Source organism: Danio rerio, chromosome 2 (assembly GCF_049306965.1).
Source record: "Danio rerio strain Tuebingen ecotype United States chromosome 2, GRCz12tu, whole genome shotgun sequence".
Lineage (NCBI taxonomy): Eukaryota > Metazoa > Chordata > Actinopteri > Cypriniformes > Danionidae > Danio > Danio rerio.
The window spans coordinates 41,724,930-41,741,312 of NC_133177.1; the positions used below are offsets into that span (position 1 = coordinate 41,724,930).

Consider the following 16,383-nt stretch of genomic DNA (forward strand, 5'->3'; position numbering starts at 1 on the left):
TTAAGGATATGTATGAGCTAGTTGTCACATTCCCCTAAAAAATAGAACAACAAGGAAGGATCCAATATATCCAACAGTGCAAAAACAGGTCAAAAACAGAGAAAGAAAATAAACATTCTGAATTGAAAAGCCGAAGAAGTCCAGATCTAAGTAGCAGTCCAGAAACAGCTAGAAGTCCTGAGATAGACAAGAGCGACAATGATACAAACACCCAGTGCTCATGATAATTAGCCCCAGCTGCTGTAACTTAATCAGCACAGCTGATCAGCAAATCAATATGTCATGTGACAAAACAACACCAACACACCACTAAACTTCAGTTTAATTCAATTCAATTCTATTCATGTTCATTTCTATAGCGTTTTTAGAATGTAGATTGTGTCAAAGCAGCTTAACATAGAAGTTCTTGTAAAGTCCAGATTTCAGAGTTCAGTTTAGTGTGGTTTAATTTTCACTGCTGAAAGTCCAAACACTGAAGAGCAAATCCATCAATGCACAAATCCGCAAGTCCCTAAGTACACAAGTCCCAAACCAAGCAAGCCAGTGGCGACAGTGGCGAGGAAAAAAACTTCACCAATGGACGAAGTGAAGAGAAAAAAAAAAACACATGAATGGAACAAAACAAAACCCCGTGACAATAACATAGACACACCAGGAAGTGCGCACAATCCACAACCATGACACTAGTGTGCTCAAATTTTTTTTACTTTTTAGACCAGATTTTAGTTGGTCGATGGCGCAGTCTAATTCAGTTCCTCAAAATATCAACGCGCTAACAATGCCTTAACACACCTCCTTTTTAGACTGGAACACCCATGAGTCCACAAAGCGGCGCAAATTGGTTTGCTATTTAAACAATGTGGCGGAAAACTTGAGATGACAGTTGTGCTGGTCTGAAAAAAGCAACAAATCATGCCATACACATATTGCACCTTATTGCACCGTGTATAATAAAGCCCTCCGTGTTTTGGTTGCGATTACGTCAAACATTGAATAAGAATGCATATTTCAAAGCACTATATGGGACCTTTAAATGTTTTTTTAAGTTTTAAATGTTGCTTTTTAGTTTTTGCTAAAACTAAACACTAAAACAATACATTGATAATTCATGAAACTTTATGTAAAATTAACAGAAATACCAAATAGACTTGAAATCAAATAAAGTGAAACAGATTAATTATACATCGTACAATTAATCTTTTTTTAACTAGTTGCCATGGAAAAGGTGCTCATTTTTATTTGCTTAACTAATTTTCACCTCGCACTAAAGCAACTAAAATAGAAAAATAAATATAAACATTACATTTATATAGGATCTTAAATTTTCTACTTAGAGAAAAAATAATCATCGGTAACACTTTACTTGAATAGGTGTAAGAGTGTCATGAAACCTTTATGATCATGACATTACACCTCATAAATGTGAATGAAATTTTATGCATGCTTAAGACAACTGTTATTAAGTGTCACTTGCTCAGTTATGTAATTTGCAAAGATGACATTATTTGTTAAGATGGCTTGACATAAACAAATACATCACAACCAGGCTTCAACTTAAGATTGCCAAGACAACATAACTTGTCATAAATCTGTCATAAACATGAATGTCATGAGGCTTTATAATTTTCTAAACAGGTTTTGACAATAAAATGTTTTGTTAAATGTGAAATGTCAAAAAATGTACAGGGTCATTAATATTTAATATTTTAATGACAAATTCAGCTTGAACAACTGCAGTTGAGGTTAAAAAAAAAAAAAAAAATATATATATATATATATATATATATATATATATATATATATATATATATATATATATATATATATATATAACATTACTGTAAAAAATATATATCAAAAAACACAGTTCAGCCAAATTTATTAAACAATATTATTACTAACATTATACACTAAATAAAACAAATTTTAAAATACCTAATATTGCTTAAATATACAAAACAATCATCAAAATCTGAAGATGGTGACAGTAATGTTTGATTTTTGAGAAATTTTGAGAAAAATTGATGATCATTCAATAAAACATCACTGTCAATGACAACTTTAAAATTGTAGAAATGTCAGACCACAAGACACATTGCCTGACCAATCAAATTGCAGTATTTTCACCAGAGCTTCTGTGTTTATTGAATATAATTATTGTTATTTATTATAATTATTATTCAGTCCGTGCAAGAGTTAGTTTGCCAGCTGCCCTAATGTGTCTATTGGGTATCTATTTTTCTGCAGCACCCTGCATTTTATTGCAAAAATTTGTCAACCAGCACGAACACACACATCTTCCTTGTTTAATACATATGGCCTCATCAAACACTCACTCTTTTCCTCTGTGTTTCTCCTCTCCGTAGCTGTCAGTGCTCTGTCTTTGTCTCTGCGCCGGCAGAAACGGGACTCGCTCTCGCCTTTAGAAGAGGATGATGTTAGAGAGAACATCATTACATATGACGATGAAGGCGGTGGTGAGGCGGATACGGCTGCGTTTGACATCACAGCTCTTCAGAGCGCCCCGCACAGCACACGCAGAGGGTATCGCACGCTGGACAGCAGGAACATGTGAGTGTTTAAACTCTGATCAAACACTTTGTACGCTTAGTCTGGTACAGCAATGGAAAAACTTGGTCTGTACTTTGATGAAAAACTTGTTGAAGTCACTTGAAGGGAGGGTTCAGATCATAATTAATATTTCAGGATCATTTATTCACTCTGAGGTTTTGGGTTTTCTTCTAGTGGAACACATATGAAGTTGTGACTTTGTTTCCAATATGCATATGGTTTGATGTAGATATAAAAGGATAGTTCACGAAAAAATGGATATTTAATCACCATCAAGTGGTTCCAAACCTTTATGAGTCTTTTTTATTTTGTAGAACGCAAAGAAGATATTTTAAAGAAAGCTGAAAAACCTGTAATCATTAACTTCCATAGGAAAAACAAATGGAAGTCAATGGTTACAGCTTTCCAGCTTTCTTCAAAATATCTTCTTCATTGTTTAACAGAATAATTAAACTCAAAAAAAGTTTGAAATAGGTAAATAATGACAGAATTATTTTTTTACAGTGATCTATGCCTTTAATGTTGGAAAATGAGATAAAACAGACATACAAATACATTTTAATAAATAGCTTTCTTTTACCTAATCTGTGATTTGTTTTTTTGTTGCTATGAACTTATTTTAAGCTTTAATTTTCACATTGTCTTTATCTTCAAAGAAATGCAACATCACTTTAAATTGAGCTGTAAATGGCTCACAGAAAGTGAATGCAGAGGAAGGCCTAAAGAGCATTTGCTCCCTGCAGACCACACCATCTGACTCAGACACCTATGGTTTTATCACATTTATCACATCACCTCTCTGGAGGTTGCCACCAAACTTGAGAACAACAAAAGTAAAACATAATTATAAAATCCTATTTAAAACTTAACTAAAGCAAATGGCTACAAATGCATGTGCTTTTGCATTTGCTATTGCAGAGGCGAATAATTAAAGTGAATAACAACTTTTAGAGTTTAGTCTGTTTTAAAATTGACTTTAATTATTTATTTATTTAATTTTTATTATTGTTATTCTATTTTATTGGCTAAAATACATTTCGGTTCATGATATAGGGTTCTATTTTATCAATCTAGGCACAAAGCATCAAGCGCATGGTGCAAAAAACATTAAGGGGATGTCAGAATCCACTTTTGCTAATTTAAGGACAAAAACAATTTGGGGTTTGGGGTGCCAGGGTGCATAGTCTAACAGAGTTGTGCTTATTCTCGTAGTGAGTTAAGGGTGTGTTTTGAGCATAACGTGCATTAAACCAATCAGAGTCTCATCTCCCCCTTAAGAGTCAGTTGCATCACGCCATGGCGCATTTGTTTTTTACATGGGGGACTTTGTTAGTGGAAAAACTGAATGGAAAAAACTGAATGCTTCACCAGAGAGAAAACAGTTTAAACAGACCATCTGCAGCGAGATTAAAGAATGAGCCTTCTCCATTCGTCCTCTCTACTTTTTCTTTACTTCTTTACTTTCCTGGATAAGGAAACGGTGTTGTACGCACTTCACTAAGTACATCCATCAGCCTATATATTTAAATTTTGTTTATTAAGCACAAAGATTTGTTTGAAAACTATTTTTAAATTTTGTTCTAATTTCCTACAAATAAATGAACAACAATAATGAAGTGTGGTTAAAAAACTGAGCTATATCCAAACACACATCCTATTCTTATGCCACATATGTTGATGCATACGTGTCCAAAACCCGAAAGGTGGACAAATCTAAATGCAAACGGGAAAATTACGGTTGCCTTGGTCTGAAAATAGCAACAAATCGCTCCAAAAACGTCTTGCACCTTTTTGCGCCGGGTTTATGATGGGGCCCATAGTGTTTTTATTAAATATTTTTCATATTCATGGTTATTCATTGTGTGTTTTTTATTGTATTTTTTTTATTTTTATACATATTTAAAATTATTTTATATGCCCAAGACTACATGGAACATCCATTGATTATATATAGTTGATGTCAAAATTATTAGCCCCCCTGTTAAATTTGAATTATTTTATTATTTTTTTCCCAATTTCTTTTTAATGAAGATTTTTTTAACACATTTGTAAACAAAATAGTTTTAAAAACTAATTTCTAATAACTGATTTATTTCATCTTTTATTTTATATTTTTTATTCAGCTTAAAGTGCAGTTTAAAGGCGTTAACTACATTAATTAGGCAAGTTAGGGAAATTAGGAAAGTTATTGTATAACTGTTTTTTTCTGTAGCCAATTCGAAAAAATATTGCTAAAAGCTAATAATATTGACCTTAAAATTATTTTAAAAATGCTTTTATTTTAGATCAAATAAAACAAATAAGACTTTCTTTAGTAGAAATAATAACATTTGAAGTATTGTGAAAAAAACTTGCTCCATTATATTAGAAATTTTACATGAGGGCTAATAATTTTGCCCTCAACCCTACAGTATGTTCCATTAAACATCATTCACATCTTAGTCACACCAAGGTTATTTGTGTATTTCATTTTTATTCCATTGTTTTAACTTTAATTAATTTTATTAGCCAGGCTACATTTATTAACAACACAGTCACAAGACATAAATGAATGATTTTTTACCTTTGTTTGTCACACTAAATACATTATCCATTCATGAGATACTCTGTGTCTCCCCAGACGTTATTCACAACACGTTCAGGAGAAGGCTCGAGCCTATAGCAGCTGGGCTCAGGCTGGAGCTCTGGACCCTGGACAGTACGCCAGTCAAGGGGCTCCTCTATATGGCCGCTTTTGCTATAGCAGCCACACCCTGCCAGTGCTTCGCCGCTCACAGGGCCCCTACGAGCCTGGTTTAACCGAACTGGCCTACCGCCTCCCTGGGAATCAACCGGACCACTCTCTAGTCATTCAAAACCAGGCGGCTGTAGTTGGCCCTCTGGAGCCGGGAGCCATTTACATGCCAACCACAGAGGCCGGTCTTGGTTCTAAAGAAGGGACAGCGTCTCAGGATGGAGCAACCGCATCTGACGGAGGAACGCCAAGGAAAAACGAGCCAAAGGACGCCGTAAGCAGTGATGCCCAGCAGAGTCAGAGCCAAGGCCAGGATCTGGATTGGGTAAAAAAACACAACATAATTTATCTTTATTAAGTCATGATTCATCATGTTCAGGTGCTTTAATAACCAATGTTGGGGTAAAAACCAGATGGAGTTTACTAATTTTATCCTCTAGAGGAAAATCAATTTGAATAATTAATGGGCTTTTAAACAAATGAGACAATTACTTGTTGCTTTTGGCTGGATAAGTTAAAAAGCTGAACGTGAACTAAAAAAAAAGAACCTGTATGGCTAATTTTAATTCACAGACGCACTTCTCAGTCACACTCCAGCAGCATCAAATCAGTATGAATGTATTATGTCTAATAAACATTCATTGAACTGGAGACTTGAGAACGGTTGTGAAATTAATATTAATATTCATTTCACGACGTGTGTTTCTCCAAGACAGTTGTCACTGAAGGTTGTGTATTCAGAAATGGCAAAAGCAGCATGTAATTAAAGGATTGTACAACTTTTTGATGAATACAATATGTGCGTTATTTGCTGTCATGGAAATTTATGCATAGCGTCGCGCTTTTTAAGAGGCAAGCCAGGGAATTCTAATGTCTGATTTTTATACATGTACACATTTATGCAATGAAGCGCACTATTTGAATGTATTTGCAGACTGAAAAAGACACATTTATTTTATATTTATTATAAGAGAGAAGGACAAGCCGATTTAAATATTATTACTCAATTGAATGGGCATTATAAGCTGATAGATATGGGCCAGTAGGGGCCTTCTGCATGGTTAATCAGCTATAGATCACATATACGACAGCAGCTGGAAGTTAACAAGAATTATTTATACTATTTATTAAATTTCCCATTGTATTTTATAAAAATGTCTACCCCAACCCTAAACCCAACCATCACAGTAATGTAAAAACAGATATTAATCTGGAGTCTTCTCTATTAGTATAGCTGATTAACCACAAGAATTATTTATATTATTTATTAAATTTCCCATTAATTGTATTTTCTTAACGTCTACCCCTGCCTCACCCTGAAAGCTAACTGTCACAATAATGTAAAAACAGATCTGGATCTGGAGTCTTCTATATTAATATAGCTGATTAACTATGTGGATGTATGATAACAACTTTTTAAGCCTACGGGTAGGCGCAGAAGTCCCCTAATGGCCCATATCTGTCAACTGACAACCAATGATAAAGCCCATTCAATCAAGTGATAACATTCGAAGTGGTTGGAAGGACATCCCATATTTGAAAGTATTCACATCCCTAATTTTTTGGTAGGGATGGGCGATATGGACTTACAATTATATAATATTTTCTGCAATTTGCTGTGATATTGATAATTTTGACAATAATTTATATGTATCCAAAAAGTCCAGTATCTTTAGATAAAACTTAATTTTCATTTATTCATTAGTTTTTTCATTTTTTATACTTTCCACACTTCAACTCATCTCCTGGATGTCCACTGTCTTGCAATGCTCAGCTATATTTAAACACTGAAGCAGCTGATTAAGCTTTACAGGTTCAGATAAAAGACACAAGCAGATGTGTTGAAGCAGGGTAGTGGACAGAGTTTAAGACCTCAAGCATATACCTTGGAATGTTATTTCTGTGTCATTCATACTGGACACTAGAGGACGCTCTAGCATACATATATTTTTTTTCAAATGTGAAACAACTAGTTTTTAGCCAGCAGGTTCGTTTTTGCTTGTTTTTTTTTAGCTTCCAGTCAAGGTGTGTTTTCACATGTTGTCTCCCACTCTCTCTTTCATCTCATCCTCATCTCACAGTGTAGCATTAGCTCTTTTTAGAGCTCAATTAACCTGTTTCATCTGTTATCAACTCTTCCTCCTTTTTCCATCTGTCTGACTTTGTCACTTCCTTCCACTACTCGTGCTCCACAACACATTGCAGTCTCACTTCATCGTTATCACATTTCTCTCAGCTTTCACCTGCTCATTGCAAATTTTCTCTCTGCTTTCTTTTCCCTCTCTTTAACAATCCTTTCTCAAACACGTCCCTGTGCTGAATAACAGAAGAATAAACTCATCCTTACCTCCCGCTCTAACCCTCCTGCTCCTCCCCGTCCCCTACAGGTCCAGCCGGACACGGGTGCTCGCGACCGAGAGCTGGTTTTGACCCGTTCTGGCTCTATCGCTGGGCCAGGCACAACCAGCGGGTGGGTATGCGACTCCGCCACGCTCCCCCGAGCAGGACGCCACTCCTCACGGGGCAGTATATCCATAAATAGGAGCACCGCAGCACCTTCTGAGTCTAACCACAATGGGGTGGCAGACACAGCTAACGGGAGCAACGAAATGCAGTCTGTTAGTGCAAATTACGCCACCATCCTCCAGGGGGAGCAACAGAGAGACTACCCCGGAACTTTGGGACGGGGTGGGCTGGAGATGGGCAGTGGGTTCGTGGTGGGTCGACCAGAGAGAGAAGCCAGCATTCCACTAAGCACCGGGATGTATCCAGAGGGTGGCGGGTTCATAGGAGACTGGCATGAAAGGGTGGGGATAACTGGGTATCCGTTAGGAAGGAGGGATATGACGCCTCAGCTCCTTCCATATCCCGGTCAGGGCAGGGGGGCATTTGGCAGCATTTTAGGGTATGGCGGAGCATGGCCCCCACCACCTGATGCATCAGGAAGAGGGGCACCAGTCGGAGGAGCCCAATCCCTTGCCCTGAGGGTTGGCGAGTTCCTACGTTTGCGATTGGCGCAGGTGACCTTTGATCCCTCCCAGCCACCATACGACTCGGTGCAGGTGTATGGGCTGGAGGGCACAGGCTCCCGCGCCGGGTCTCTCAGCTCCCTGGACAGCGAGGGTGGCAAAGATGCCGAGAAGGACGTCTGGGGAGCAGGTCTAGAAGATTGGGGCCCACAGTTCCAGAAATTAGCCCAGCTTTTCAGAGAAAGGGAGAAGGAGAGCGGAGAAGATAAAGAAGGAGATGTGGAGGCCAGCAAAAAGCACAAGGAAAGCGACTGGGAAGAGAAGGACGAGCAGTCTGGAGACGAGGAGCAGGCCAATGTCTGAGAGAAAGAGAAAGAGAGATGGAGAAGGGCTGGGTGGGACAGTGATTAAAAGGAAACAAGAGGCGGAATAATGAAAAGTGAAGGGTAAGGAGGGAGAGACGAAGAGGAAAGGTAATAAGGGAAGACAAGGAAAAATGAACAGAGAGAGCAGAGGCAGTGGAGAGAGTGATTGATGCAATTTGAAGCAATAAGTGCGGAAAAGCTGACGTGTGAGCACAGTGTTTCTTTAGCCAGCATTTAACATTCCGTGAGTGTGTTTGGCGGTGAGCGAAAAGCAAAGTTCACTGTATACCAGATCACATTAAATTACGACAGAGGAAGAGAGAAATTTGAACTTTTGGATATTTGTGACGAGCTAGACAATGGTGCCACGGGGGAGGAGTGAGAAACGCTAGGCCGGAATAACACAGATGAAAAGTTGCGGCAACACATGAGGGAGTTGGGAAATTAATATTTGTACAGAAATTGTTTATACATTCACAAAAGCAAGAGAACTGAATTATTCAAAAGAAAGCACTGAATATTACAGTAAAGTCCTGAATAAGTGTCTGCACAAAGATTCTTGGTGTTTACACATACACACAGACAAAACAAACACACATCAATTTTAAACCCTGCTTGGAAATTCTGCTTCGTGGATGTCTACTTGTCAGGGTTCAAAATGACTCACATTTTTTGCCAAGAACAGATTGTATACAAAGTTGTCCAAGAAAAAAAAAAAGTCACAAAATTAAAATGTAGTGATGCTAAAATTGTGCAAAGCATATGCACAGTCATTGTCAAAAAAAATTAAAATAAAATCCCACGTACAAAACAGAAGGTGATTTATGAGAGCTGACAGATCTGCTTCAGCTAGAATGCACTTTTATACATGATGTTCGAAAATAGATTACAAACGTTGTTGTTGTTTTTTATTGGACAGAAATCAAAATATATATAGAAAAAAAGATGTTCTATGTAAATGCATTTAAATGTAAATATCACTGAATGCCATTGTGAAAAAGTGACAACAGTACTGTAGTCTGTAAGTAACAAAAAAATAATAGAATAATACAATGAAAACGGAGGACAATATACTATATTATATTACAGCCACTGGATATGACTGGAAGACTCTGGATTGACTGACACTGATTAATATCTGCCAGTACAATGTCAGATTCAGATGTGTCACTCTGCCCTAATGGAACTTATTTTTTTTGGTTTGAATGCAAAAGCTCCAGATAAATGTACGTGAAGTCCTTTTTCTGGGTTGAGCACACATTCTGCTTTGATTATTCCGGTTAATCACACTGTGGACTCACTGTGACTGGACTGAACCACTACACACTAATACCAGGGGGCATCATGCAGTACAAACTCACACCTTGTCAAACAGCCCAACAGATGTCATGCTCTGTCAGAAATATGAGCCTAAAGTGATTATGAACAATCAGTGTCAATACTGTTGTATTGTAAAGAGTATATTTACACAATGACAATTCCCCCTGGAGTCTATTAGATCAAACACTGTGTCTGCACTGGTTGAGAGTGGTGCGATGTATTTGACAAAAACAAAAAGAGTCGCTACATTAACGTGGGCAGTTTTTGCTTCTTTTTGATTCTGATCAAAAATTCCAGACAGTGTTAATGACAATGACAAAAATAACATGATTAAACCAGGAGGCAAGCTGTATATTTATGCAGTGAGTGAATGTGGCTTCACAAAATTGAAACTGGATTTGATCTTTTGACATCATTACACAAATATACAGATTACATACTGGTTTATGATGCACATACTACTGCTTTTTTTACTGCTTTGGTTTTAAAAAAGCATACAAAGCAATGACTGATGGGACAATATTGTTCTTGGCATAAAATGCCATTTTAACGTCATTGCAGATTTTTTTACAAATTTAAACATCCCTCTACAATCCCCAATTTGGGCAGTTCATTCTGATTGAAGTAGTTACAAGTGATTTTTTAATTATTATTCAGGTCTGCAAGTCCAATTACAAACTAATTATTTTAATCCATGTAAACCCTGCTAGTGATACGGTCTAAAGTGGATTCCATTAATTCCAAAAACAGAATATGGCTGTGAATGTTTTGCTTTAACTGTTTAGTGCTGCCATCCCTGAAGACCAGTGTAGACATGGGGTGACTCTTTAAAAGATTAGTTCAACCAAAAATGAAATTTTCTTTATTAATTAATCCCCCTTATGCCATTCTAATTTCCTGAGACCTTTGTTTATCCTCAGAACACAAATGAAGATATTTTAAATGAAATCTGACATGTCTCTGGCCCTCCATAAACAACAAGATGAAGGAGGTTCAGTAAGGGAACCCAAAACAGTAATCATACCAAGCTCCAAGAACACTTTTGTGGCTTTGTTTGCCTACATTCTCCTTTGGTTCTGGTGCATGTTTACTATAGCCCCTTTTACACAGTAAAAATTTTCTGGAATGACTTTATCGGTAATTTCAAAAATGCTAAATTAAAAAACTAAATTAGTTAAAATACTGGTAAATTCTAACATTATTAACCCGAAATGACTTTTAAACAGCTCCGCTTTTATTGTAATCATAGAGAGGTCCGTTTTTTTTTTTAATGGTTTCAACTTTATTGAAAGCTTTAGCATTCATACAGCTGCTTTGTCCCAGAGACATCCAAAGGCAGAAGTGCCAACGGCAGATAAAGTTTACACATTTGACTACATTACAAATTCTGTGGGTGGATAATTATTGTGTACAACTTAGATGAAAACATATGGAGGAACACTATCCCATGTCGAGATGTACATAATATGTGTGTTGACGCTTACTGAAACAAGGTAAACAGTGGTTTATCATAAGCCTTTTATCGATAATTTTTGACACAGTTGGCATTAAGAAGGAACATAGAAACATTATCTGACTAACATCTAGTAGCAAAATGTGTCTGGAAAAATATTCAAAGACCTTTATTTTCATAAACAACATGGATGTGATTGCGTCTAAATGTTCTGATTGGCTGAAGGAGATGTCTCACGTCAGCACGTTCTAATCGTGAATGCGCTCTTTCCGGCAGTTTCCCTCCTGCATTCACTCAGAGCAGCATACTGGCAAATTATCGATAAAGTTACAACTTGTCTTTCCGGAAAATTGCTGAAACTAATTTACTGGTATTTTCAAAAAAGGACCTGTTCACACATAACCCCTTTCCAGAAAATTGTCAGTAGTTTTCCGTAAAGGTCTGTATGTGTAAAAGCTTCTAATGGTTAATACTATGCTTGCATGTTGCATTGCTGACTCTAATAGCAATACATCATACTGCTTATAGTAAAATACACCCTAATAATGACACGATGAGAAAGAGAAACATTGGTGAATAAGATCATTTACAGGGTTTTTGTGCACAAAAGTGTTCCTGGAACTATGTGTGATTACAGTTAAACTACTGAAGTCACAGGAATGTTTTTGGTTCCTTCTCTTGACTTTAAATGTCAAGGGTCAGAGAGCTCCAGGATTTTATCAAAAACATCTTAACTCGTGCTATAAAGGTGAAGAAAGGTCTCAGGGGATTGAGACGACACGAGGGTGAAAAATTAAAACAGAATTTACATTTTTGGGTGAACTAATCCTTTAGAGCAGTGTTTCTCAAGCATGTTCCCGGAGGACCACCAGCACTGCATGTTTTGGATGTCTCCTTTGCCTGTCACACCCATTCAAGGTATTTCAGTCTCTGATCATGAGCAGATGATCTGAATCAGGTGAGTTTGGTTAAGGAGACATGGAAAATGTGAAGAGCCGGTGGTCCTCTAGAAATGTGGTTGAGAAACACCACTTTAGAGGATTGAATAAGTCCCATGTGAGTTCCTGTACTTCATTCATCCTGGTTTCTGCCTTCTTATTGGACTGAATTGTTGGTACTGAGATGTCACGATGGCGTGTACTAAAAATGTATTTATTCTGTTGTACTTTTTCCTTTTCTTTTTTGTAAATTTGAATAAAGACAGTATGTTTTGAGGTGATGTGTGTGCGGCCTGATGTGTATATGCTCTTACTCTCTTTCTTTTTTTTTTAAAGAACCTCTTAACTAAATTGACTTTTGACTCTTGCTACTTGTGCGTCCTAGTCTGTGTTTGCCTCTGCTTTGGAGCTGCCCATAGAGGCTCTTCAAACAGGGACTGAGCTTGGCAGGGAGTAAACACAGTGTCTAGTCCACTTACTCCCGAGCAGTGTGACAGACTTACAATGCAAGGTCAATAATGGAAACCGAGAGTTCAGATCGCAATTCAAGACAGACAAAAGTTTACAGCGAGGTTCACCTTGGAAATCACTCCATTTGAAGTGTGGATTGCGTAAAATTTTGTGGGATTTATTAGCAGGGCCTGACGTGTCTTAGCTGATCTGATGAAAGTGGAGAAAATAAGGTTGTTTCGAGCCACTGCACCTGTGAGTCAACCCTGCTTATCGTACACTTCAATCCTGCGATACGCGTACGAGATTGTGTTTAAACTAGCGCATTACCCACAAGTGCTGGCAAATAAACAAGCCACAGCCTTTTTGATTTGAGGCTGGTTAATTATTCATGAGCTCCAGTGCATATCCTGTTCAATTAAATTTGGTTTAATTACGTTTGAGAAGCTTGACACAGGAAATATTAGACTTGAATGAGAGAGACAAAGAGAGAGTGTGATTGCTTTAAAATTCACTTAGAGCAGGAGGAGGATTCGAAATGATTCAGAGAGAGCGAGATTATGAATGCGCGCTCTGTCCTTGAGTTACATAATGAATTGATGCGCAGGTTATTACACAATGCGCTGTGTATTTAAATAGGCAGGGTGTGAAAACCTACCACACATCCATAGGAAGTAAAAGTTAGGTAAAACTTCTCATCATCTTGTAACATGCAAATAAACACAAAGTCTTCTTGACATGCTTCGTAAAACAGAGTTATACCGTAGATGAGCTATTTCTAAAAGTAACTCCGAAGATTTATCACACGAGTAGAATAAGAGCAAAAATAACTTACTATTAACATACTAATTCACTGCACAAATGTCCTCATTAAAGATTCATTTGCTGAATTGGCCTACAATCCTGCACAACTCCGAATGAAGCTACTGATCATTAGTCTGCTGCTCAACCACAAGACATCTGGAATAGTGTATATGCGAACTGAGTTTTTCAGGTTTGCATTTTCTCCGCTTCCTCAGGGACGCAAAGGTGAAATTGCCCACCAACCTTGATAATTAGACCACTAAATATCTGGCCCACTGAGGCAGTGGGTGAAAGAACAGCAGCAAGACTGCACTTTTCGAAAGTCCCTGAAATACTGGAGGTGTACATTTATACTTGTGTATTACAGCAAACCGTATGTATGTTTGTGTGTGAGGGCATTGTTGTGATAACCCAAAAGTCCCCATGAGTAAACAGCTAAGCATTGAATAACATCATGTGAAAAAAAGTGGTTTTATTGTCTTTAGCCCACAGTATATGCAATTTTAGGCCACGCATGTACTATTGGCTTTTTTTGCCTTTTATTGTGGTGAAAATTTGCTGTTTGTTTTTGTTAACTGTTTATAAAAATGGAGATTTATCAGTGATTTTATCAGTGGTGTAGTATGGACATGTGTCCTCACTGCATCTGTGATTCAAAGATAAGCATTGGACATTCATTTAAATTTAATTATTATTTTTTATATACAATATGGGTGATGCAGTGGCACAGTAGGTAATGCTGTCGCCTCACAGCAAAAAGGTCGCTGGTTCGAGCCTCGGCTGGGTCAGTTGGCGTTTCTGTGTGGAGTTTGCATGTTCTCCCTGCATTCGCATGGGTTTCCTGCCGGTGCTCCGGATTCCCCCACAAGTCCAAAGACATGTGGTACATGAATTGGATAGGCTAAACTGTCCGTAGTGTATGTGTGTGAATGAGTGTGTGGATGTTTCCCAGGGATGGGTTGCGGCTGGAAGGGCATCCGCTGCTTAAAAACGTGATGCATGAGTTGGCAGTTCATTCCGCTGTGGCAACCCCAGATTAATAAAGGGACCAAGCTGAAAAGAAAATAAATATTAAAATTGTCATTATTTATAATTATTATTTACTCATTTCAAATCGGAATTTCTTTCTCCTCTTGAAGACAAAATAGTGTCAAATATAGGCCCATATATTTTTAAATTAGCTCTGAAATTAGCTCATTTTGCAGGAATTACCCTTTTAAACAATCTCTGTGAGCATGCACATTAAAAAAATATTTTTTATTCTTAAAGCCTCCAACCAAATCGTTGATCAACACAGATTCATTCCTGAACAATACAAGTCTTTATGATGAATCACAGAATTATTTAGTCAAATAAATTGTTAAAAACAGCTTTTAAACAGGCCCATAGCCAGCCTGGTGAAAGGGGTCAGTCTTTTTTCTGTTTTTTCCTCACTTCATTTTCTATTTAATTGTAAATTTTTTAAACTGCATTTTAGTGAAATTTTAAGCACTAATTTTTGCTAAACTTGCTAGTTATGGTAAACATAAGCACACTTTTTTATGTACCAAAAGTAATTTCTAAAGAGTTAACAAAAAAACTTTGAATACAAATGTATTACATCACATAAAAAAGTAGGTTATTCTGTTTAAGTTTTAAATGAAATACTGTAGTGTTTTGTCATTTGTAAGGAAAATAACAAATTGGCCAGCTTTCCTTATGAATGTGGCCCTTTAAATAATAATAAAAAACATTATAAGTATAATACTAATATAGAGATTTACAATTTTTCTAGCAGCTCTTGTAAATTTTTTTTTTTTTCAAAATTCATGGATAACTGCAATAGCCAAATTAGTATTCAATTTTATTTTAATATGGGAAAATTATGGTGCTTCACACCTATTTATTGGTCTTTTTGGTTTCAAGAATAAGGTCCTAGATTTAGAATTTAAACTACTTGTAAAATGTTTTCTCTATTTAACAACAATAATATGGCATCCCTTACAGTCAGACTGTATTTTTTCTTGCACAACTGTATGGTGGACTCATGAAAAATAATAGTTTGCCAGGCCCATAACCAGGGTGCTAAGAAGACTCACCCCTCACTTATTTTTCATGAGTTCAACATCCAGCTGTGCAAGAAAACATACAATCTGACATAAGTGAAGTCATCTTTTGCTACTGTATTGGTGTTAAATAAAAAAGACATTTTACAAGTAACTTTTATTCTAAATCTTGGACCTTATACTCAAAACAAAAATGACCAATGAAAAGGCGTGAAAATATTAAAATGCATTTGAACACTGACTTAACTATTGTTGATATCCATAAAGTTTGAATGTACTTTTTTTTAACAAGAGATGCTAGAAAAATCGTGAAGCTTTACATTATTATTATTATTATTATTATTATTATTATTATTATTATTATTATTATTATTATTATTGTTGTTTTAATTTTTTCATCAGTCAAATGGCCAAATTCTAAGAAAAGTTTAATTTGCTTTGGGACAGTTTGTTATTTGCATAATAAATAGCAATATGCCACTGACTTTAACAGATTTCATTTTTATAACAAATGATGTGATAAATTTGCATTTTAAAAATAAATACTTTTTCATATTTCTTTATCCTACATTTTTAGGAAATAATTTTGGTACATCAAAAAATGTGATTTCATCCAACAAGCTAATGCAGCTTAAAATGTCACTAAAATGCAGTATTTAAATCCCATAATTAAATAGAAAATTAGGCATATAACTGCAAAAATGTATAATTTTTGAGAAACGAGAACCACCCTT

General features: G+C 36.5%; 1 protein-coding gene across 10 annotated transcripts in view; it reads left to right on the forward strand.

The window, feature by feature from the left end:
- Positions 1 to 12,626, forward strand: part of cdh24b (cadherin 24, type 2b) — a 267,097-nt gene extending 254,471 nt beyond the window's left edge. For 4 of the 10 annotated variants that reach the window (XM_021467808.3, XM_021467806.3, XM_073928667.1 and 1 more), the window contains 3 exons: positions 2,367 to 2,571; positions 5,192 to 5,630; positions 7,633 to 12,626. In XM_021467808.3, the coding sequence (XP_021323483.1) occupies positions 2,367 to 2,571; positions 5,192 to 5,630; positions 7,633 to 8,637 (1,649 nt within the window). In that variant the 3' untranslated portion in view covers positions 8,638 to 12,626. Of the gene's footprint in view, positions 1 to 2,366; positions 2,572 to 5,191; positions 5,631 to 7,386 lie in introns of all 10 variants that reach the window. The other 6 variants (XM_073928672.1, XM_021467814.3, XM_073928673.1 and 3 more) reach the window with 2 other exon arrangements.
- The last annotated feature ends 3,757 nt before the right edge of the window (positions 12,627 to 16,383 follow it).